Genomic DNA, 25,009 nt, shown 5'->3' with positions numbered 1-25,009 from the left:
ACCCACCCAGGCCTTATCCCCATAACCCCACATATTTACCTTTACTAATTTACCCTGACACTAAGGGTCAATTTAACATGGCCAATCAACCTAATCTGCAAATCTTTGGACTGTGGGAGGAAACTGGAGCACCCGGTGGAAACCCACGCAGACACGGAGAGAATGTGTAAACTCCACACAGACAGTGACCTGAGGCTGGAATACAGTAAGAAGTTTAACAACACCAGGTTAAAGTCCAACAGGTTTATTTGGTAGCAAAAGCCACAAGCTTTCGGAGCTCCAAGCCCCTTCTTCAGGTGAGTGGGAATTCTGTTCACCAACAGGGCATATAAAGACAGAGACTCAATTTACATGAATAATGGTTGGAATGTGAATACTTACAGCTAATCAAGTCTTTAAGAAACAAAACAATGTGAATGGAGAGAGCATCAAGACAGGCGAAAAAGATGTGTATTGTCTCCAGACAAGACAGCCAGTGAAACTCGGCAGGTCCAGGCAACTGTGGGGGTTACAGATAGTGTGACATGAACCCAATATCCCGGTTGAGGCCGTCCTCGTGTGTAAAGGTATGTGTGCTGGAATTGGATCCAGGTCCCTGGTGCTGTGAGACAGCAGTGCTAACCACTGTGCCACCAGGGGAACTGATGTCGTAGCTGGCTCCACTTGGGATTTTTCAGTGTCCTCTCCAGCCACCAGCAAATTTTGTGAGAATTTTTTTGAAATAAGTATGTCAGTAACAGTTGCCTTGTAGTCAGAGAGAAGGAGGAGTTCCTCAGCATGGTGCACTGCATGAATATAGCATCCAGATCAGAGATAGACATTACAGAAATGGCAGGTTTTTTAATTTCACAGAATGTGGGCATCGCTGGCTCGGTCGGTATCTGCTTCCCATCCTTAGCTGCCCTTTTAGAAGATGGTGGTGAGCTGCCATCTTGAACCGCTGCAGTCTATATAGTGTGGGTACATCCACAGTGCTGTTAGAGAAGAAGTTACAGGATCTTGATCCAATGACAGTGAAGGAATGATTTGGAAGGTACTACTTGAAGGATCCTTGGTAAGTTATTGCAGTGCATCTTCCAGATGGTGCACACTGTGTTTCTGTGGTGGAGGGAATGAATGTTTGAGGTGGTGGGTGGCGTGCCATTCAAGTGGACTGCTTTCTCCTGGATAGCATTGAGAACCTTGAGTGTTTTTGGAGCTGCACTCATCCGAGCAAGTGGAGAGTATTCCATCACACTCCGGATTTATGCCTTGTAAATGGTGGACAAACTCTGGAGAGTGAGGGAGTGAGTTACTCTCCACAGAATTCCCAGCCTCTGATCTGCTCTTGTAGTCACAGTATTTATATGGCTAGTCCAGTTCAGTTTCTGGTCAATGGGAACATCCAGGATTGTGTATGGTGGGTGATTCAGCAATGATGATTCCATTGAATGTCAAGGGGTGATGGTTAGATTCTCTCTTGTTGCAGATGGTCATTGCCTGTGAATGTTACTTGCCACTAATCTGCCCAAGCCTGGATATTGTTCAGGTCTTGCTGCAATTGAACATGGACTGCTTCAGTATCGGAGGAGTTGCGAATGGTGCTGAACATTGTATAGTCGTCAGCGAACATCCACATTTCTGACCTTATGATGGAATGAAGGTCATAGATGAAGAGGTGAAACTGGTTGGGCCTAGGAGACTTCCCCGAGGATCTCCTGCAGTGATGTCCTGGGACCAACAGAAGAATCTTTCTTCCCACCACACCTATAGCCTGGTACTGTCTCCCACCCACCTGCTCCAGCACCTCTTCCAGTGACCCAGCTTTGGGTCATGTCCAGTGTGGCTACATCACTGGCATCTACCCAACAATGTGGAGAATTACCTGGGTGTGTGCTGGCCACAAAAAGCAGGACGAACCCAACACCTTCAATTACTGCCTCATCAGCCTCTTCTCAACCATCAGCAGAATAACAGAAAGTGTTGTCAACAGTGCTATCTAGCAGCACATAGTCAGCAATAACCTGCTCAATAATGCTCTGTTTGGGTTCCACCAGGACCTCTTGGCTCCTGACCTTATCACAGCCTTAGTCCAAACATGGACAAAAGAGCTGGACCCAAGATAGAGGTGAGGTGAGAGTGACAGCCCTTGATATCAAGGCCAAGATCTAGTGTGGCATCAAGGAGCCCTAGCAAAACTGAATTTAGGGAGGAAACTTTCCACTGGTTGGAGTCATACCTGGCACATAGGAAGATGGTGGTGGTTATTGGAGGCCAATTATCTCAGTCCCAGGACATCAGTGCAGGAGTTCCTCAGGGTTAGTGTCCTAGGCCCAACCACCTTCAGCTGCTTCACCAATTACTTTCCTTCCCTCTTAAGGTCAGAAGCGGGGATGTTCCCTATTGATCACACAATATTCCATATCATTCGCAACTCCTCAGATACTGAAGCAGTCCATGCAATATGCAGCTAGATGTGGACAATATCTAGGCTCAGGCTGATAAGAGGTAAGTAACATTTTCACCACTCAGTATTAGAAAATGACCATTATCAACATGTGAGAATCTAACCATTTGCCGAAGACATTCAATGGCATTACCATCACTGAATCCCCACTATCAACATACTGAGGGTTATCAGAAACTGAGCTGGACCAGTTACATAAAGGTCAGAGGCTGGGAATTCTGCAGTGAGTAACTCACCTCCTGACTCTCCAAAGCTTGTCCACCATGCGCAAGGCCCTGGTCAGGAGTGTGATAGAATATCTTGCCTGGTAAGTGTGACTCCAACAACTGTCAAAGCTCGACACCATCCCAAGACAAAGCAGCCCGCTTAAGTGGCACCCCATCCACCACCGTGAGCACTCACTCCCTCCATCACCAAAGGCAGCCATGTTTACCAACTGCAAGATGCACTACAGCAACACCTTCAACAGCACCTTCCAACCCTCGACCATCTAGAAGAACAAAGGAAGCAGATACATGGGAACACCACCACCTGCAAATTCCTCCATACACCATCCTGACTTGAATCTATATTGCCATTCCTTCACTGTCGCTGGGTCAAAATCGCTCCCAAACAGCACTGTGAGTGTACCTACACGATGTGGAGATGCCGGCGTTGGACTGGGGTAAACACAGTAAGAAGTTTAACAACACCAGGTTAATGTCCAACAGGTTTATTTGGTAGCAAAAAAAGTGTGATAGATATTTTTTTGCTACCAAATAAACCTGTTGGACTTTAACCTGGTGTTGTTAAACTTCTTACTGGGTGTACCTACACGACAGGGACTGCAGAGGCTCAAGAAGACAGCTCACCACCACCTTCTCAGGGGGAAGTTAGGTATGGACAACAAATGTTGACCTTTGAACATCCCATGAAAGAATGAAAAAAAGTAAGCAGTCTGATATTAGTACTTCAAATGGGCAGGGTGTGTCAGGAACTGGCACTTTGGTGGAATGATTTAAATAAGGCTTCTGGCCCAGTTTTGGCTTTGTCTCCTGGTTGTGTTGTGCCAATTCGGAGTCCAAAAGTGAGCCCAGGTACATTTCTAATTTCTGTCAAAGACTGGTGGTGATGCTGGGTGGGATTTCAACATTGCATTTCCTGACTGGTTGCAGAGTCCCTGTGAAGGGTAGAGGTTCAGAGCAAATGGAATTCCAATATTCCCATGCTGATTTATGAAGAGTCCAACAATTTACAGTTCTGGTTAAATTGCATTACAATTGCCACCAATGATACACTAACAATCATTACTAATAATGTGATAATAGTCAAATGCAAGGGTTGCCAAGTTGGTGGTACTTTGGGCCCTGATTGTAGTTTCAGCTCCACTCCAAACCCGAGGCTGACATGCCAGTGCAGTACTGACACAAGTGCCTCGGTCCCCCTGTGACCTGATTGAGTGAACAGAGGCCGGTCTGGTGAGTTGATGGTACCTATTCCCCTGCACTGCCCCTCCGGCATCCTCAGTGAAGCAGCCATGGAGCAGTTGGGCATAAGGGCCTTTGGCTGGTTCAAAATTCTGGGACAACCCAGTCAAAGGGCGTCAGGCAACTGGTAGAAATGACTTCCTACATTATCCCAATCTTTAGCTGGAGCTCCCCATTCTCTCCTGAAGCAGCAGCTCAGTGGTGCGTCTTAGTGCCCCCCTTCCCCACTAGATAATGCGTGTCCATCAATGTCAGGATGGTGCAGAACCCACCGACAATACACAAACTGCCTGAGCTCAGGAGGTCCCTGTGTTTCAGTCCTTACACTCCACCAATATTTCAGTGTTAAAGTGGTTCATGCGCAATAGCTCATAACTCCAATTTTAAATTATGAGAGATTGTAGAGATCTGACACGAGACAAATGTGGGATCATAACCTCAGAGTGTAATGGTGGCGTTACATTATCCATCCCATCCATTATGTAGATAATTAACAGTTAGAACAAGTCCGGGGTTCCAAACTCGCTGCATTGGCCACACTAAATTCTCCCTCAGTGTACCCAAATAGACAACTAGGGGATTTTCACAGTAACTTCATTGCAGTGTTAATGTAAGCCTACTTGTTACACTAATAAATAAACCTTAAAACTTAAAAAGATAGTTGCAGGGATTTCTCTGGGAGTTCCACTCCCAGTAACATTTCCACTCCATCTGACGAAGGAGCAGCGCTCCGAAAGCTAATGGTATTTGCTACCAAATAAACCTGTTGGACTTTAACCTGGTGTTGTTAAAACTCTTACTGTGTTCCAGTCGAAGACAGCAGCCAGGCCATCTAACACAAGTATTCACCACTGGAACGGACCAGTAGATACAGCATAAACGCAGTCTCAGTGAATGAGATTCCCCTTTAGTTAGAGGCAGGGCTGAAAAAGGTGATGTCGAACACAAAGCTAATTTGAACAACAAACTGCCTCTTTTCACAGGCAGATTCACCGAGGATAGATTAATGCCCGTGGCGGGTTGGACTCTTGTACCAAATAATCGGCAATTAAATGGATCAATCCATTCCAATGAATAACTACCGTTAGTTAGCGTTGTTCACAGAGGTGGGAAACAAGCTGTTCATTTACATGTCGTTTGTATGCAGGGGGATTGTAAATCAAATCACATCGTGCTTCACGGAAAACATACAGGGGCAAATCTGTGCATATAAATGAGGCAGATAGAGCTGTGGAATTGGAAAGCATTTATGCACAGGAGGCCATTTGGACCAATTGTATTTTTAAAGTTCTAGAACATGGATATCGCTGGCATGGCTGGAATTTATTGCTCATCCCCTGTGGTCCGTAATAAAGAGGGTGGTGGAAATACCCGCACACATGTTTGAAACAATGTACTCATGATAGACATTTCCTAGAAATTAACCCAAGTGGCTTTCAAGGACATTTGTTTCAAGGTTATGTACGAGGGAAGGGTTGAATTGATGGGAGATGTCCGGAAACATTGATGGGGAGAATGAGGAAGGATGAAAGGAGAAGTGACCGGGAGAGAGGAGAGTCTTATGTTGTCATCTATCTGATTATGATAACGTATTGATTGATTTTGTAGGTTTGCCCTGAAATGCTGGAAAACTGTGGGCAGGAACTTGCCTGGAGAAAGATCAAATCATGATGAGCTTGTTTCTTTGTGGGGAAGTCTTGCTCAGGTTACCTTGGAGCAGGTACTGGAGTGGGGGGGATGGGAGCCAATTCAAAAATGAAAAGGTGAAATGTAAAAATTGGCACTGCAAGGTTCAGTTATAATGTTCGGTCAGTGCTCTGTGAGGGTGAAAGAAATGGGGACAGGTTTACAGTTAGGATTACTGTCCCATATTGAAACTCAATGACCTAACCCCATCACAATGCAAGCACACATGCTTCAAGTGAAAAGATCAGGTTTGGTTGTAAGTCTTCATCTCCCAAGATAGAACAGCAATGCAGATAGCCAGATGTGAACCACAGAATCCCCACAGTGCAGGAGAAGGCCATTCAGCCCATTGAATCTGCACTGACTCTTTGAAAGAGCAACCCACCGAGACCCATACTTTCGCCCTATCCCGCAACCCTGCACATTTACTATGGCCAATCCATCTAACTTGCACATCTTATTTTTATATTCATTTGTGGAACATGGGCATTGCTGGCTGGCCAACATTTATTGCCCAGCCCTAGTTGCCCTTGTTCAGATGGCAGTTGAGAGTCAACCATTGCTGTGGCTCTGGAGTCACATGTAGGTATGACCAGGTAAGGACGGCATATTTCCTTCTTTAAAGGGCACTAGTGAATCAGATGAGTTTTTCCGACAATTGACAATGGTTTCATGGTCATCAGTAGACTCTTAATTCCAGATTTTTTTTATTGAATTCAAATTCCACTATCTGCCATGGTGGGATTCGAACCCGGGTCTCCAGAACATTTGCTGAGTTTCTGGATTGATAGTCTAGCGATAATACCACTAGGCCATTGCCTCCCCAATCTATCTTTGGACTGTGGGAGGAAACTGGAGCACCCGGAGCAGACACGGGGAGAACGTGCAAACTCCACACAGTCACCCAAGGCCGGAATTGAACCCAGGTCCCTGGCGATGTGAGGCAGCAGTACTAACCACTGTGTGGAGTCTACACGTTCTCACTGTGTCTGCGTGGGTTTCCTCCGGGTGCTCCGGTTTCCTCCTACAGGCCAAAGATGTGCAGGTTAGGTTGATTGGCCATGTTAAATTGACCCTAGTGTCAGGGGGATCAGAGGGGTAAATGTGTGGGGTTACGAGAATAGGGCCTGGGTGCGGTATTGGCTGGTACAGACTCAATGGGCCAAATGGCCTCCTTGTGTACTGTCGGGATTCTATGAAATCCCAGCAGCCTGTGGCACACACACCTGGCTCTCACGTCACTCAATGTGTGCTTCCCCAACAGCATGCAGGATAACACAGCAGCAACAATATTTCTTGCCCCATTACTGGAGGTTATGCCTTCAGTCTAGGCTCCAAGCTCTGAACTTTCCTCCTCTACCTCTCTCTCTTCCTTCAAGACGCTCCTAAAGCATCAATGGACCACCATCGATAGGAGAGCTGCAAGATAAACAACAAAGCTTGCGGCACCAATCTATTCCAGCTGAGGTCTTCATAGCTGGTAGACTTTTGCCCAAATCAATATGAGTGCGATGTACTCATCCTATAGATTTGGGAGGAGAAACATAATCTCCAGTTTGCGGGTGCCTGCAGTATTATTGCCCACTTTTCACCAGATTTGCAAGCTATTCTATCTCTCCAATTCTGCCTACAAACTCGTACGTCAGCCAAATAGTCCACCTTCCGTACACGCTGAAGGAGAGATTCTAGGATATGTTCAGCACTTCCCATACCTTGGCAGCAACCTCTCTCAAACACTATCATTGATGAAGAGATCCAACAATGGATCAATTGCACCAGCAGAGTTTTCTACGGACTACAGCAGGAAATCTTGAGAACAAAGATCTCCCCAAGTCAATAAAGTCCGAGTGTAGAGACTCGGAGTGTTGTATCACCGCACTCCTGCATTGCAGTGAGAGCTGGACTATGTATCAGTGAGTGCAGGAGAAATTCCATCAGCAAGGCATCCGCCGCATCCTCCAGATTCAGTGGGAGGAACATTGAACAAATGCTGGTGCCTTTCTTGAGACCTGCTCCACAAGCAATTCAGGCAAAACTCCAACAGAATCAACTTTATGGCCAGCTCACTGGGTCCAGATGGCCAAAAGCCAAGTTTCCTGACAGGTTCAGTTCTCTCAGCTTTCAAAAGGCCAATGTTCCAAGGGAGGACAAAGAAAATTCTTCAAAGAAACTCTGCTTGAAGCGGGGCAGCACTGACATTAATGACTGCGAAGAGCTTTCCACGAATCGTTCAAAATGGCTACAACTTGTGGATCAAGTTGCATCACGCTTTGCGACCCAACCTCTTAATGGTGAGGCAGAGAAGAACGCAAAGGAAGCAATTCCTTCACTCCAATCCCATTCTCTCACGGAACGTCCTGCCCACTGAGCCCAACTACGTGTGGGCTGAGAATCGGCCTACTCAGTCACATGATGACCCAAGGCAGATCACTCTGAGTAGATTTCAACCTCAAATCGAGGGAAAGCGGGTGACAAAACCAATCAACATAACAGAACACCCCACACAATCCAGGAACATGGCACAGCTGATGGACTTTAGGAATAGTGAACTAACGCTTGGTCAAAAAGAGAGATTTTCAGAATTGCATGATCCATTCAGCCCGTCCAGCCTAGCCCATAATTCATCTCCTCCTTCAGAATAGTCAGCCATTTATCCTTTATTCCATTCTCCTCCATGTGTCGCTCCCTTGAGAAATAATAAATGAAGTACAATAGATGCAGGAAACGTAGGAAGTTCTGGAAATGCTCACCAGGCCGGGCACAGCATATGAGGGGAGGAGCGACAAGTTAACATTTCAAAGTTAGCCCATCATCAAAAGTGGCGGCACAGTGACACAGTGGTTAGTACTGCTGCTTCACAGCTCCAGGGACCCGGGTTCGATTCCTGGCTTTTCTATTCCAGATTTTATAAACTGAATTTAAAATTCCATCATGATAGGATTTGATCCCATGTCCCCACAGAATTAGCCTGGGCCTCTGGATTACTAGTCCAATGATATTAGCACTACACCATCTCTCATCTGCCATCAGATCCTAAATCCCCGCTCCTTCTCATACAATTTAATATTTTCCTTTCACACAAGTATATCCAATGTTCTTTTAAATACCATGATTTGTGTTGGTTTTAAAAGTTGCTTGTGATTATTCATTGTGAATTCTAATACAGTGCCCAGCACTCATGCTGCTAAGCTCCAAGCAGCATGGTGGCACACTGGTTAGCACTGCTGCCTCACCGCGCCAGGGACCTGGGTTCAATTCCCAGCTTGGGTCACTGTCTGTGCAAAGTCTGCACATTCTCCCCATATCTGTGTGGGTTTCCTCTGGGTGCTCCGGTTTCCTCCCACAATCCGAAAGATATGCTGGTTAGGTGGATTGGCCATGCTAAATTCTCTCTGAGTATCCGAACAGGCGCCAGAGTGTGGCGACTAGGGGATTGTCACAGTAACTTCATTGCCATGTTTATGTAAGCCTACTTGTGACACTAATAAATACACTTACAAATTTTAAGCTTACCACGGGCAGATACCTAGAATGGCCATTACCATCGGGGTCAAAAACAAAGGCGCTGCTTAAACTGCTGCTCTTTTGAACCAGAAATGATTTTGCCATGCCAGGGATAACAAATCGGATGATGGCGATTCGCCCAATCTGTTAATTGCGTTCATTTAACCAACTTAAAAAGCCCTGATTTCAAACAACGTCAGGACTCCAAGTAGCTTCAATCAGTTCCTTGTACCTCATTAAGGTGTGATCACATTAGTGACGATGTTCTGCACATAGATATTGATTCAGATATTCATAATTGCCAGAGGGAGTTGAAAATCTCCCATATGAGAGGGGGATCACGCTGAAACTTACAGAATACTGAAAGACTGATAGAGTGGACATGGGGAAGATGTTTCCATGAGTAGGAGAGACTAGGATCTGAGGGCACAGCCTCAGAGTAAAGGGACGACCCTTTAGAACCGAGATGAGGAGAAATTTCTTCAGCCAGAGGGTGGTGAATCTATGGAATTCATTGCCACAGAAGGCTGTGGAGGCCAAATCATTGAGTGTATTTAAGACAGAGATAGATAGGTCCTTGATTGGTAAGGGGACCACAGGTTACAGTGAAAAGGCAGTAGAATAGGGTTGAGAAACTTATCAGCCATGATTGAATGGCGGAGTAGACTCAATGGGTCAAATGGCCTAATTCTGCTCCTATATCTTATGGTCTTATATCTGTGGGGGGTGGTGGTGTAGTGGCATTGTCCCTGGACAGATAATCAAGAAACCTAGAGTAATGCTTAGGGGACCTGGATTCCATGGTGGAATCTGAATTTAATTTTTGTTTTAAATCTGGATTTAAAAGTCTAATGATGACCGTGAAATTATTGTTGTAAAACATCTATCTGGTTCACTGATGAATGTTAGGGAAGGAAATCTGCCATCCTCACCTGCCCTGGGCTATAAGTGACTCCAGACCCACAGCAATGTGGCTGATTCTTAAATACCCTGTGAACAAGGGCAATTAGGGATGTGCAATAAATGCTGGCCCAGTCAATGACGCCCACGTCCCGTAAATTAATAAAAATAAATCCTGATGTTCAAATGGGATGCTTATTAGAGATGTGTTAGACTGTAACACACCCACCTCAGGTAAAACCTATAGGAACAAATGGACTCACTTTCTGCGGTGGGGACTGCACCCCTACTTTTCAGAAAGAAACCTTCTTCCTTTTATGCTTCTATTGGTGATGCCAACTTCCCTATCCCCTTGTCACTGATTCACTACCAAGTGGAAATAAACTTTCACTATTCACCCCTTTAACTTTGCCCAAATATTCACACCTCAATTAAACTCCAACCTTCCCCGTCTCCCTCCCCCTTTCCCCCAACCCCTTCTCAAGGGACAGAAGTAGCCCAATGGGATTTTCATATTCAACTTTCATTGGTCACAATGCTCCCAATTTCCTGATCAACACTTATCCCTGAGCTAACGCCTCTAGGCAGGGTCAATGAATAATCTTAAAGCTGAGTTAAGACAGATTCTTGACTAAAAGGGAATTAAAGATTATTGGGGGTAGGCCCAATGTGGAGTCGAGGCCACAATCAGATCAGCTGTGAACGGCGGAGCGGGATCGAGGGGCCGAATGGCCTACTTCTGCTATCAATTCTTGTACGGCTGTTCGTACACCAGACGATCTGTTGTTTCAGTCAATGTTCTAATTACTGTTTGCTGAGCCGTATTTTGATGTCCTTAATAACGAAGGGACCCTTTAATTTGGCCATGCGGATTTGAGGCTATATTGTTTCAGTCCCATTGCTAGGACCCTGCTGTTAGCAACTGGCCGCCACAGATTCACAAATCAATCATGATTACCCATCATTGGCTGTTATATGTTTTGGGATGTTCTAAAGATGTAAAAGTTTTTTGCAAATAGATTGCGGAGATGTTTCCTATTAAATATATCAATATGTATAAAGATAGACCAGGACTGGAATACTGCGCACAGTTTTGGTTCTCTTGTCTGAGGAAAGATATACTGGCATTGGAGGCAGTCCAGAGAAGGTTCACTAGGTTGATCCTGGATATGGAGGATTTTCTTATGAGGTTGAGTAGGTTGGGTATGTACTCATTGGAGTTTAGAAGCATGAGACACGACCTTATTGAGACATATAGGATTCTCAGGGGGTTTGACAGGGTAGATGCTGAGAGGTTGTTTCCTGTTGTGGGAGAGTCTGGAACCAGAGGGAATAATCTCAGAGTAAGGGGGTTGCCCATTTAAGACGGAGGTGAGGAGGAATTTCTTCTCTCTGAGGGCAGTGAATCTGTGGAATTCTTTACCGTAGAGGCTGGGTATGTTCAAGGCTGATAGACAGATTTTTCATCAGTAAGGGAATCCAGGGTTAAAGCGGGAAGGTAGAATTTATATCAGATCAGTCATGATCTCATTGAATGGCGAAGCAGACTCGATGGGCCAAATGGCCTACTTCTGCTCCTATATCTTAGTAGAATGTTATCGCTATTTGATAAACCTTTCTCAGGGGAAGAGCGATGCGTAAGTGCCCCTACCTGGTTTGAAAGAGCTGCCGAGGCTCGGACTTGTCTCGGGGTGCCCTGGTGATTGAATTCCCTCCAGAGGTGGTGTGAACATCTGGCGATGGGGGCCGAACGGCACTGCGACTCCTCAGTGAAAGAGCAGACGGCGTGTTGAGTCTCCACTCCACGGGAGGCATGGGGCTTTGCGATCTGGACAGAATGAGGGTTGTCTGCGGCTTGTTTGTCTGGTCGCTCCTCGGGGGCAGGCGAGCCTTGATCTCGTGGACTGGGGTGGTGGACCTGTGTGGGCTGCTGAATCTGGCTGCCTGCTTGTGAGCTGGGAGAAATTGACGTTATGATTCAATTACTGGAAATCTATCATCGGTTGTGCAATCCTAAACTTAATTGACAGCAGATTCATTAAAAATCTGACTCAGATGCCTAAAATATCACGCAGGCAGGTTAATGCATGTGAATTTATTGTAATGTTGTTTTATATCTGCTTAGCGAGCCTGGCACTCAATTGTCCACCCCCCGCCCCCCCACTTTATGACGCTGAGAAAGGTTCTCGCCAGCAAGGAATAGACATGCTCCCATGAACATGGAGCAGTCAACTTGGCCTCGCCGATGGAACCAGAGGCCATTGAGGCCCCCCAGGAAGACCAAGGGCAAGGGGGTGTTGCTCCTTGGGCAGTGCCAGACTGGAAGTGCCACCCTGGCACCAAGGCAGTGCCACCCTGGCACCTGGGCAATGCCAGTCTGGCACCTGGGCAATGCCCACCAGGTAGTGCCAGGGGGTGGGGCTAATGGTTGAGGGGCCAGTGGGTGCAGGGCAAATGCAGGGAGTAGCCAGTGGGGCGGGGCCAGTGTGGGGTGGGGCCAATGGGAAGGGGTTAATGTAGGGGAGGGTCTAATGGGGGAGGGGCTAATGGGGAGGTGGGCTTATGGAGGAGGGGGCTCGCTGCCAGTCTGCAGGGATCGGTGGGGGGGGGGGTGGGGAGGGAGAGGCGGTCCACTGCCACTCTACAGGGATCGGCGGGGGAGAGTGGCAGGTCCACGATTGGTGGGGGAGAGGGGGTCTACAATCGGTCTGGGCGGCAGGGGTCGGTGGGGGTTTCATCTCGGGCTGCGGGCCCCGCGATTGCAGGAGGGGGGGGGGGACCTGCTTCAGGCAGTCTGCACTAGCATCGGCCTAACAGGTCTCTCTTTTCTGTCAGACCCCTGCCACTGCTAATGCGCATGTGCAGCATCAGAGGCCTGCACATGCGCACTACATCCCTCTGCAGGCTTTCAGGCCCCACCCACAGCCTTCTACAGCGAGCAAAGATTTGCTCAAAATTTTGCAGGCAGAGTGCGCATGGGGGGGACCTGAAAACATGCCCAAAAATTTCAAGCACTTAGAAATAAAATGGCAAAATCGCCCCTTATGTGTCCTACATGCAAGCTTAGGTGAGTGTTACAGAATTGTTTACAAGTAATTCCATTGGCTGATCGAGCAACGTGATTGGTTTCTGGTTGCACCATTAAGAGAACCTCCTGGAAAGTTGAAACAATTTGTGGATGAAAGAGATGTATTTGAGCCTTTTTTTGCAGCGATAACTCTAGAGATCGACCATCACAAGAAGAGGTGCCGCCCTTCCCCCACCGAAGAACATCTTCGGTGAAGACCATGAGGATAGATCCTACATCAGGAACGGACCTGGCCAATTCATTCTAAACTGGGTAATAGCTATTTTCAGTTGAAGAACTAGAGTTAATGCTCAGTTAACAAAGAACAAAGAAAATTACAGCACTGGAACAGGCCCTATGGCCCTCCAAGCCTGCACCAACCATGCTGCCCATGCAAACTAAAACCCCCTACCCTTCCGGGGACCATATCCCTCCATTTCCATCCTATTCTTGTATTTGTCCAGGTACACCTTAAAACTCACTACCGTATCTGCTTCCACTACCTCCCCCGGCAGCGAGTTCCAGGCAGCCCACCACTGTCTGTGTAAAAAAAACTTGCCTCGTACATCTCCTTTAAACATTGCCCCTCGCACCTTAAACCTATGTTCCCTAATAATTGACTCTTCCACCCTGGGGAAAAAGCTTCTGACTATCCACTCTGTCCATGCCCCTCATAATCTTGTAGACTTCTATCAGGTCACCCCTCAACCTCCATCATTGCAGTGAGAACAAAAGAGTTAATGTACAGTTAAACAGTTAATGTTCAGTTAAAGAGCTAACATTCAGTTAAGAGCTAAGGTGTTGCGACTGTTGTAAGTTTGAGTTTGGTGCATTAAATGTTAAATAAAGGAAGATTGTTAAGAGAATTAAGAGTCAAACCCTGTTCTTATTTGTCACATTAAACTAGAATGTTTGGGAAGAGTTTGAATTCATAGCCAAATAATAACATAGTTTAAGATAAGGCACAGAGATGAGGAGAATCTTTTTCACTCAGCTGTTAGTTTGTGGAATTCTCTTTCCCAGAGAGTAGTGGAGGCTGGACCGTTGCACTTATTCAAGCCTGAGTTAGATCCATTATTGGTGTCAAAGGTTACAGGGGGGGTGAGGTCAGACAGGAAAGTGGAGTTGAGAACACACACAGATTGGTTGTGATGTTGTTGAATGGTGAAGCAGGTTCCAATGGCCTACACAGGCTCCTATGCCCTATATTCCTACATTCCTATCTATTGCTGTATCTCAGTGCTGCCTCCTCCCCATCTCTTTAGCCAGCAGCTCCTGAGCGATGGGCACTTACTGAGCGATGTGCAGCGGCAGGGGTCATGTTTATCCAGGTAATGCTCCAGGGTGTCCCATCCCCCACCCACTCGCACCATCACATGATTCCGCAAAATCTACAAAATAACAAAATAAGAAGGTGTGAGCAATTTATCTCTTCAACAAGACCAACAGAAAGCCTTTATATTTTGAACTTCAGATTTAGAACAAACCATTTTCAGTGCCTGAATCAATTTGTGTAAAATTCGAATGGGTGGGAGTCAGGCACAGAATTTCACCATCAAATTTTGGAACCATTTTTGACGCATAAATAATATCTGTCACCTACTTGATGGAATGAAGAGCGATAATAGTGATAACTGAGACTGCATTAAAGCAGTGAAACTGCGACCTAGCCCTATTCTAGCCGTTCACGCCCCATCGCTTCTGCCAGCGAGAATGGAGAATTTAGCGCTCAGCCAAATCACTGTTCACTGCAGTCGGACTGCAGAATCCCAGTCACGGGTATGGTCGGAGAATCCCGGCCTGTTAACTTGAACCAAAGGCTTCCTGCCTGCCAGGAGGTCAGCACATTTGAGTACCGATGTTAAAATGCTATTTGCAGATGTTTGTCACAGTGTTGGGTGCGAATTAAAGTTTAAAGTTTATTTTTATTGTCACAAGTAGGCTTAAATTAACACTGCAATGAAGTTACTGTGAATCCCCTAGTTGCCACACTCCGGCAACTGTTCAGGTACACTGAGGGAGAATTTAGCACAGCCAATGCACCTAACCAGCACATCTTCTGGACTGTGGGAGGAAACTGGAGCACCCGTAGGAAACCCACTCAGACACGGGGAGAACGTGCAGACTCCACACAGACAGTGACCCAAGTCAGGGATCTAATCCAGGTCCCTGGCACTGTGAGACAGCAGTGCTAACCACTGTGCTACTGAGTGGTTCAAACTGGAAGGCTAATCGCTACCTTTAACTGCTACCTCACCCAGTTCTTACAGTTCATCAAGAATGTGGGGGCAGGCAAAAGTTGGAGATTTGGTGATTCGAAAACAAGGATCAGAATTTTACATGGAGGTGTTCCGAGCACCAATGGAGGTTGGGCAGCATCGGACTGAGGGTCAAGTGGGAGTTAGTGCAGGTGAGGATATAGGAATGGATGCATTTCACGATGTGGGATCATTGTTATCACACACCCACATACAGGTCATTATGATTTGATGAATAACAATGGTATCATTATGGAGCTGAATCTTCTGAGGACTGCCAATCAATGCTCCTTTGTGCTTGCCTTACACTGGAGCTCCATATTTCTCACTCTAACCTCGGCTCCTGGGAAACACAGAGTGTAATTGCTTTGGAACCATTCCCTCATAGTATAGAAGCCAAGCCATAACCCCTTCTCATGGCACTAACTGCACTTCTGATAGGTTTAAGTTTCCCTTTATTTAAAAGCCACTTGGACAAGCGATAGAGAGAGAAGGCAAGTGTGCAAGGGCGGGTGGAGATCGGGTAGGGCAGGTTGGGCGTGGGGTGCAGTCAGTAGGATGGATGGGCATTCGGTGGATGGGGGCCTAGTTGGGCTGGGATCTACTCAGGGGTGGAGAGGTGAGGATTGGGGTATCGGGTATATTTGGAGGATTGGGAGAGTAGCCAGGGGTACAGAATGTAATCAAGGGGTGCAGGTTGGGCTAGCCAGGGTTGGAATTGTAGGGGATAGTCGGTGTTTGGGAGGGTAGTTGAGAGATTTGGAGGGTAGTTGAGGGGTGGGGTTGGGGAATAGTCAGGGGGGGTGGGAGAGCATTTGGGGAATGGGGGTTCAGGAATGCAGAGGGTAGTCAGGTTGTGTGTGATAGGGTGGTAGACGGTGGACGGGGAAGTAGTTGGGGGGCGGGGGGTCAGGTGGCTAATCGGGTGGTCGGGGGTGTAATCAGGTTTTGGGCAGTTAGTCTGTGGGGGTGGAGGGGGGGGGTGGGTAGTCAAGGTTTCCAGGTGGTAGGCAGGGTGTGGAAAGAGGGAGTTGGGTGGTAAAGGGGGTGTAGTCAGGGGCTCCGGAGAGTTGGAGGGTCACTAGTATCGTGAACTGGTTTTAATCCGTCCAACTTTTCTTGGGTTACTATTAGGCTACATAACTCGGGGCCATCAGTGGCGGGATTTTCCAACTGCGCTCCAGAAAATCCCACCCGAGGTCAACGGATCTTTGCATGGCCCATCCCCTGCCCGCTACGATTCCCATGGCGGGCGGGCAGGCGGGCAGGAAAATTCTAGTCCTGAAGTCTTCAACTACTGCACAAGAGTTTTGAAGTTTCACAAAAGCTTGGTGCTTGTAAAGCCAGGTTAGAGCTGAAACACTGGGCTAAATTAGTTTGTACAAGTGAACAGAGTGGTGCCCCATTGAAAGTCCAAACATCTTGGACAAGCCCTGTATTGTCCATGTGAATGGACCTTTGAAGGGTACCTCTGGGATATGGTCATTCGGAGACCAGAAGATCTGAGCCATTATGTTCATAGAATCATAGAATCCCTCCAGTGTAGAAGGAGGCCATTTGGCCCATCGAATCTGTACCAACCACAATCACACCCAGGCCCTATCCCCGTAACCCCATACATTTATCCTATCTAGTCCCCCTGACACTACGGGGCAATTTAGCATGGCCAATCACCTAACCCGCACATCTTTGGACTGAATAAACTGAGTTACTGAATTAATAATTCTGAAATTCCAATCCACCGTGGCACTTTGAGAATTTGAATTCAGTTTTAAAATATCTGGAAATTAAAAAAAACAGGTATCGAAGTTGGATTGTCATAAAAATCCAGCAGGTTCACTAACTGTCCTTTCGGGAAGAAAACCTGACATCCTTACCTCATCTGCCTCAAATGTGACTCCTGTCCCAGTAAACATGGCTGACGCTTAACTGCCCACTGCAGTGGCCCAGAATACCACTCGACTGTATCAAGAAACACCACCTGGGCACAAACCCACCACCTTCTGCAGGAAAAGGTTTTTACACAGAGGGTGGTGGGTGCCTGGAACGCACTTCCAGTGGAGGTGGTGGAAGCAGGCACGTTAGCAACATTCAAGGTATATCTTGATAGACACAAGTACAGGAGACGAACAGAGGGATAGAAACTGAGTTTGGGCAATAAGTAGTGGGTCCAAATAAGGATTAGGAATCAGCACAGACTTGATGGGCCGAAAGGCCTGTTCCTGTGCTGTATAGTTCTTTGGTCTCAGGGCTATGCACAGATAGTAAATTGAGGCCTTGTCAGCACTGTCTCTAACCCAAGGGACCTTCCATCAAACCCAACATTATAAGTGGACCTTTCTCCAGACACATCCATTATAAACACAAGAGCTACAACCTATGAATGATCCTCAAGTCCAGAGATGGCAATGAACTCCTTCAATAGTTTTTAGATTTAAAACTGTTCTTTGATCTATTCTATATCAACTACTCCATCCCCCTCCACCAGTGTGTTCGGAAGAATGGTAGGTTTCACAAAGGTTTTGTCATTGTAAATCCCTCTCGAGGGCTGGGGGGAGAGAGGGTGAGCCGGAATACAGGGCAAACTGAGTTTGTAGAGATGAGCAAAGTGTTGTCCTTTTAATAATCAGAAAATGGCCGCCACTCACCCTGACAAAAATTAAAGTATTGGAGTCTCCCACTTTGTACTTCCCTTCAGAGACTTTGACCATGGGAAACTGGTCAGGACAGGTGCAGCGGCTCACAAGGTGACGTACCTGTGTAGTTACAAGACAGAACATGCCATTAAATACAATTCCAGAACATTCCACTACTTTCCAAAGCACGGTCAGTAAGAACTGCAGCAGCCAACATTTGTGTAGGAAGCTTGCTCACAAAACAATGAAATAAATGAGCAATTATCTTACCATGCTCTTCATCAAATAAGTCCGCCAATCTTTCACAGCCAGAGAGGAGAGAGAGCCTCAATTTAACATCTCATCCTAAAGAAGCAATCCCAACACTGGAGTGTGGGCCTGGATTCTGTGCTCAGGTCTCTGGAGTGGAGCTGGAACCTGTGGCATTTGCACTCAGGAGCCGGCTACCCACAATCACGCCCCCAGCTGGCTCAGAGTCTTAGGCCGGAATTTTACCGCCCCGCCCGCCACGGAAACCGGAGCGGGCGAGGGGCGGACCATGGAAAGGTCCGTTGACCTTGGGCGAGTTTTACAGTTTTGGGACGAACCAGGCTGCAAAATCCCACCCTTAGAGTGGAATTTACTGCCCCATTGGTGACCGGTTTGGAGGCGGGTAGGGCATTTAATCGGGTAGGAAGGTGTGGGGTAGGCACCCTACTGCCTTCCCAGCTCCTCCCAAATAGATCTGGGGTGAGAAGGCTTGTGGATGGCCTTCCCATCTGATGTTAATCCTCCCTTAAGTGGGCAATTAATGGCCACTTAAAGGCCTCATCCTGCCTTTGCTGGTATTAGCCCAGCAGCCAGCAGGGGAGTGACCATGTGTGGGCTCCCAGTGGGGACAGGGGTGGGGGGGTCGCTCATTCAAGGGCACACGGTGCTTGATTGGGGGCCTGGCACTGGGAAGGGGAGATTACCTACTGATGGCCACCTGCCTGCTCTTTCTTCTGACCACCTCTCACATTTGCAGCTGGCAACCCCATTGCCATGATTGGGTAGCACGGTGGCACAGTGGTTAGCACTGCTCCCTCACAGCGCCAGGGACCCGGGTTTGATTCCAGCCTTGGGTGACTGTGTGGTCTGCACATTCTCCCGTGTCTGCATGGGTTTCCTCCGGGTGCTCCGGCTTCCTCCCACACTCCAAAGATGTGCTGGTTAGGTGGAGTGGCCATGTTAAATTGCCCCTTAGTGTCCCATACATGGGTTGCGGAGATAGGGCGGGCGGTGAGCCCGGATAAGATGCTGTGCCAGAGAGTTGGTGTAGACTCGATGGGCCAAATGGCCTCCTTCTACAGTTTAGGGATTCTATGAAGATGTTCTCCTTGGAGAAGAGAAGGTTGAGAGGAGATTTGAAAGAGTTTTTAACATCATGAGGTGTCTGGACAGAGTGGATATGGAGAAACTGTTCCCACTGGGGAAAGGATCCAGAAGCAGAGGGCACAGATTTAAGGTAATTGGCAAAAGAAGCAATGGCGACATGAAGCAAAATGTTTGTGCGCAGCGAGTGGTTAGGATCTGGAACGTGCTGCCTGAGAGGAGGCAGGCTCAATCATGGCTCTCAAAAGGGAATTGGATAAATATCTGAAGAGAAAATTAACCGATGGCTAACCATGGTGCCGCCCCAATCTATTCACATAACTCAAGCCTTTCATCCCTGGGCACATTCTTGTGCATCATTTCTCTGAAGGTAGTTGGCAAAAATAAACCAGGTGGAAAATGAGGAGAAGTTTTGTGATCTGGAATATTTCATGTGGACAGAGTCAATGAGTGGGATGTTATGGCCTCACTCGAGTGAGACCGGAGATTCCCATCCGAGGTCAACGGACATTTCCTTTGTCTGCCCCTCGCCCGCTCCGAATCCGTGGTAGGCGGGGCGGCAGAAATCCCGCAAATAATGTGATTTTTTAAAAAAGGGAATTGAAAACACACATGAAAAGCGAGGCTATGGGGAGAGTGGATTGATTTAATAGCTCTTTGTAAGTGTTAGTATGGGTACAGTGGGCTGAATGGTCTCCTGCAGGATACAGTGAAGAGTTCTTTGTGAAGGAGAGGTGGAGTGCACAGGCCTCAGGCATACACACCATTTTATCCAAGTTTTTGAAATCACACAGCTCCTTTTGTGGTTTGGGTTTGGGAGGGATTATCTCCGGTGGTAAGTCCAACTCCTCACGGATCTCCTCCTCAATCTCTTCCTCCATCTGAATGAGGACTGGAGCCAACATTCCAAACTTGGAGGCCCTCCTTGCCACCTCCAGCAGGCACAGCACAAAGTTCTTCTCGTTCTTCCTCAGGACCAGGTCCTCCGTCTCAAACATCAGCACGTCTGCAATGAGAACACATTCTACCGTCAGACCCAGGCAGCCAGAGAGCTGGGGAAACAAGCAAGGGCGGCAGCATGGCGAGAAAGGAGAGGCTTGTGTGTTGACATAGGGCCTTCCATGATCTCAGGTTACTACCAAATCCTGCCAATCCCCACACCACACCCCCTCCCTCTGACCCCGCCACCAACCCCCACCCTCCCCCCAAAGCACTCAATCTTTAGAATCATTGAATCCTACAGGGCAGAAGGAGGCCATTCAGCCTATCGAGTCTGCACTGACCACAATCCCACCCAGGCCCTATTCCCGTAACCCCATGCATTTACCCTCACTAGTCCCCCAGATACTAAGGGGCGCTTCATTTGGCCGGCCACTCTGCAGCCAAATGAAGAAAAATCTCTGGACACCCAATCTCTGAAGAAAACGGGATGGCCAATTCATGCACAGCAAGATCCCACAGACCTCAATGCGAAAAAGCACCACACAAGATGTTGTAGCGAAGTTGATTAGGAATAAATATTGTCCAGGATGTGGGGGTGAATGCCCCCTGCTCTTCTTCGTAATACTGCCCTGGGATCTTTTATGACTACCTGAGAGGGTAGACAGGCCTCGGAGTTAAAATCTCATCTGAAGGACGGCACCTCCGACTGTGCTGAATTCCCTCAGTGCCGCACTGGAGTGTCAGGTTTTGTGCTCAAATCTCGACAGTGAACCTAGAAACCTATGGCTTTCCGATCCAGATGTGAGGTTGCAGCTGGTAAACAAACTGGAAAAGCTCCAGAAGGACCTGGGCAATCCTGATGTTCAGAGAACTGTAATGGAAGATCAGTGTACCATGCATCAGTCACTCACTGCCTGAGCTACAGGCTGATGTTTCAGCTCCCCCTTGTGTTGGCTTGTAGAACTGTTATCTAGAAAGATTTCTTTTGGATGAATGCTGTATGATAACAAAGGGGATGTATTAGTTACCCTTATATCAATATTAATGACTTTACAGAAGCCTAGACTAGTACGGGGTTGGGGCAATTAAGTCGAGATTTATAAGATGATGAATGGAGTAGATTCTGTTCAAGTTGGTTGCAGATCAATAGTTGGTGGGGGGAAGACGGGTTAAAGCAGCGGTGGACAACATAGACCAGTGGATGGGCCACATGAGCGGCTTGGTAGCACAGTGGTTAGCACTGCTGCCTCACAGCACCAGGGACCCGGGTTCGATTCCCGGCGTGGGTCACTGTCTGTGTGGAGTCTGCATGTTCTCCCCGTATCTGCGTGGGTTTCCTCCGGGTGCTCCAGTTTCCTCCCACAGTCTGAAAGACGTGCTGGTTAGGCGCATTGCTGTGCTAAATTCTCGCTCAGTGTACCCAAACACGCACCAGAGTGTGTTGACTAGGGGATTTTCACAGTAACTTCATTGCAGTGTTAATGTAAGCCTATTTGTGACACCAATAAATAAACATTAAACTTAAAACTTTAATCTTTAAAACTCAGTGGGCCACAGGATTGAAATCGGGCTTGTTCACTAACCATGACCCCATAAATAAGATTAAATACATTTAATACACGCTGAACATTTCATAACAAGTTATATCATTTATCATTTATATATTAACAGAACTATCATCAACTTCAAATGGTAAAAACTAGAGAAATATTTACACTTTGGACACAGAGGGAGCGCATGGCTCTCACAGTCAATGTTGTGAGCAATCAGCACGCACCTCACTTCACTCACCCTTGCTTTACTGCGAATCACTTCAATCAAACCGGTCGGAAAAACTACGTGGTCGGAAATCAGTGGAATATGACAACCCCGCATGTGGGCAACGGTCAACAAAATGTCTCATGGGCCGCAGTCAGAACCCAGGTGGGCCGCATGTGGCCCCCTGGGCCGCAGGTTTCCCACTGCTGGGTTAAAGGGAGAGGGTGGGATTGGCAGGAGGGAAATCAAAGGCTAATCCTTGAGGAATTGGTGGTGGGAGAAGGATGAGGATGGGAATGGAGATCACCCCTCCCTCCTCCTGATCCATACAAGAATGTTACAGAAAAGGTCAGTTAGCTCGCTATGGGAGCCAACGCTCTGGTCTTCATTTCAGTTCTGGATTTTCTGCAGCCACCTGATTTAAATATGATAATGAAGTGTCTTCATAGAATCATAGAATCATAGAATCCCTACAGCACAGAAAGAGACCATTCGGCCCATCGAGTCTGCACCGACCACAATCCCACCCAGGCCCTACCCCCATTTCCCTACATATTTACCCACTAATCCCTCTAACCTACGCATCTCAGGACACTAAGGGCAATTTTAGCATGGCCAATCAACCTAACCTGCACATCTTTGGTCTTCTCTCTTCAGGATTGGACACTTAATGTGACTTGCTACCCACTGCCAATAAAATGGATTAAATCAAATTTCACATTATTTGCAATTTGCCCTCAACATCCTTCTGTAGGGAAGAGGAGGAGGAGTGTAGTTAGAAGGAATGTCAAAACCAAAAAGTCTGTTTGCATTTTGCATTTCAGTTGGTGTGGGTAATCTTACAAATGCAAAGTTTGGAAGATTATGTTTTGCACTGTCTCTTTAATTTATGGTAAAACAGAGCAATGAAGAGATCACGTGACCTGTCCTGAATTCTGCCTGACATCAAGTTTGGTTGTTAAAGGTTAAAGGCCTGAATGGGTGGGGTGGGATCCATTTATCTTACTGGGAAGAAAGTGTAAACAATGACCAGGGTAGCTCTGCTGACAGTGGATAGACTGTTAGTCTCCAAGTCACAGGAAAGTGTTAGGAATGTCAGGTTTTGTAAATAGTTATAGAACAAAGAAGAACAAAGAAGAAAGAAAATTACAGCACAGGAACAGGCCCTTCGGCCCTCCAAGCCTGCACCGACCATGCTGCCTGATTTAACTAAAATCCCCTACCATTCCGGGGACCATATCCCTCTATTCCCATTCTATTCATGTACTTGTCAAGACGCCCCTTAAAAGTCACTACCGTATCCGCTTCCGCTACCTCTCCCGGCAACGAGTTCCAGGTACCCACCACTCTCTATGTAAAAAATCTGCCTCGTACATCTCCTTTAACCTTGCCCCTCGCACCTTAAACCTATGTCCCCTAGTAATTGACTCTTCTCTGGGAAAAAGCTTCTGACTATCCACTCTGTCCATGCCTCTCATAATCTTGTAGACTTCTATCAGGTCTCCCCTCAACCTCCGTCGCTCCAGTGAGAACAAACTAAGTTTCTCCAACCTCTCCTCATAGCTAATGCCCTCCATACCAGGCAACATCCTGGTAAATCTTTTCTGTAGCCTCTCCAAACCCTCCACATCCTTCTGGTAGTGTGGTGACTAGAATTGAACACTATATTTCAAGTGCTGCCTAACTAAGGTTCTATAAAGTTGCAACATGACTTGCCAATTGTTAAACTCAATATCCCAGCCGATGAAGGCAAGCATGACGTATGCCTTCTTGACTACCTTCTCCACCTGCATTGTCACTTTCAGTGACCTGTGTACCTGTACACCCAGATCCCTTTGCCTATCAATACACTTAAGGGTTCTGCCATTTACTGTATATTTCCTATCTGTATTAGACCTTCCAAAATGCATTACCTCATATTTGTCCGGATTAAACTCCATCTGCCATCTCTCTGCCCAAGTCTCCAACTGATCTATATCCTCTGTATCCTCTGATGGTCCTCATCGCTATCCACAAATCCACCAACCTTTGTGTCGTCCACAAACGTACTAATCAATTCTGTTACATTTTCCTCCAAATCATTTATATATATATATTACAAACAGCAAAGGTCCTAGCACTGATCCCTGAGGAACAGTACTTTAAACTGTTTATTTAATACAAGATAGAATGGAGTTGGGCGTCTTAAGAATAGCTAAATAGAATCTCCACCTGGATACAAGGTCCATGTGATTCATGCTACCATGGAGATGGGCTTTGGGGGAAGAGTCCATAACAAACCATTGTATTATTCGGTTACAGGGATTTTCCTAAGGTATCCCTGAATCTCATAGACAAGTTAGTCTGCAAGATTATGAAAGCCACAAAAAGAGACCGCTAGTCCTGCATCTTAAACTGACAAAATGCCTATCGGTCACCACACAAAACAAAGTTTTTTTTTAAAGTTTATTTATTAGTCACAAGTAAGACTTGCATTAACACTGCAATGAAGTTACTGTGAAATTCCCCTAGTCGCCACAGTCCTGCACTGTTCGGGTCAATGCACCTAACCAGCACGTCTTTCAGAATGTGGGAGGAAACTGGAGCACCCGGAGGAAACCCACGCAGACACAGGGAGAACGTGTAGACTCCCGCACAGACAGTGATCCAAGCCAGGAATCGAACCTGGGTGCCTGGCGCTGTGAAGCAGTGTTAACCACTGTACTACCATGCCACCCCAAGGCTCCCACAAGGGTGAGAGCTCAGGCTCAGATTGGAGAGACTGAGTTCATGAGGATTTAAATGAGGCTGGAAGATTCACCCAACTTGACTAGTGATAGGAATCTCCAACTTTTCCATACCGTGAAACTCAGTTTTGGAATTAGCAGTTACCAAGATGGGAAAGAAAAAAGGAAGCAAGCGATTGGGAACTGAGAACAGCTTTGGAGCGGTTCCTGGAAAATGTAATGTCCACTTAAGGGACAGATTCACTAAAAGTTAGTACACAGGCACAC

General features: G+C 46.9%; 1 protein-coding gene across 1 annotated transcript in view; it reads right to left on the bottom strand.

Moving 5' to 3' along the window:
• Nucleotides 1–25,009, bottom strand: part of gas2l2 (growth arrest specific 2 like 2) — a 48,756-nt gene that overhangs the window by 2,153 nt on the left and 21,594 nt on the right. Inside the window, exons 2-5 of the mRNA XM_078225961.1 lie at nt 20,081–20,322; nt 17,976–18,083; nt 14,364–14,460; nt 11,654–11,957 (exon numbers count right to left, since the gene is read on the bottom strand). Coding sequence (XP_078082087.1) covers nt 11,654–11,957; nt 14,364–14,460; nt 17,976–18,083; nt 20,081–20,322 — 751 coding nt within the window. The remainder of the gene's footprint in view (nt 1–11,653; nt 11,958–14,363; nt 14,461–17,975; nt 18,084–20,080; nt 20,323–25,009) is intronic.

Source organism: Mustelus asterias, chromosome 12 (assembly GCF_964213995.1).
Source record: "Mustelus asterias chromosome 12, sMusAst1.hap1.1, whole genome shotgun sequence".
Lineage (NCBI taxonomy): Eukaryota > Metazoa > Chordata > Chondrichthyes > Carcharhiniformes > Triakidae > Mustelus > Mustelus asterias.
This window is presented reverse-complemented; position numbering and strand designations above follow the sequence as displayed.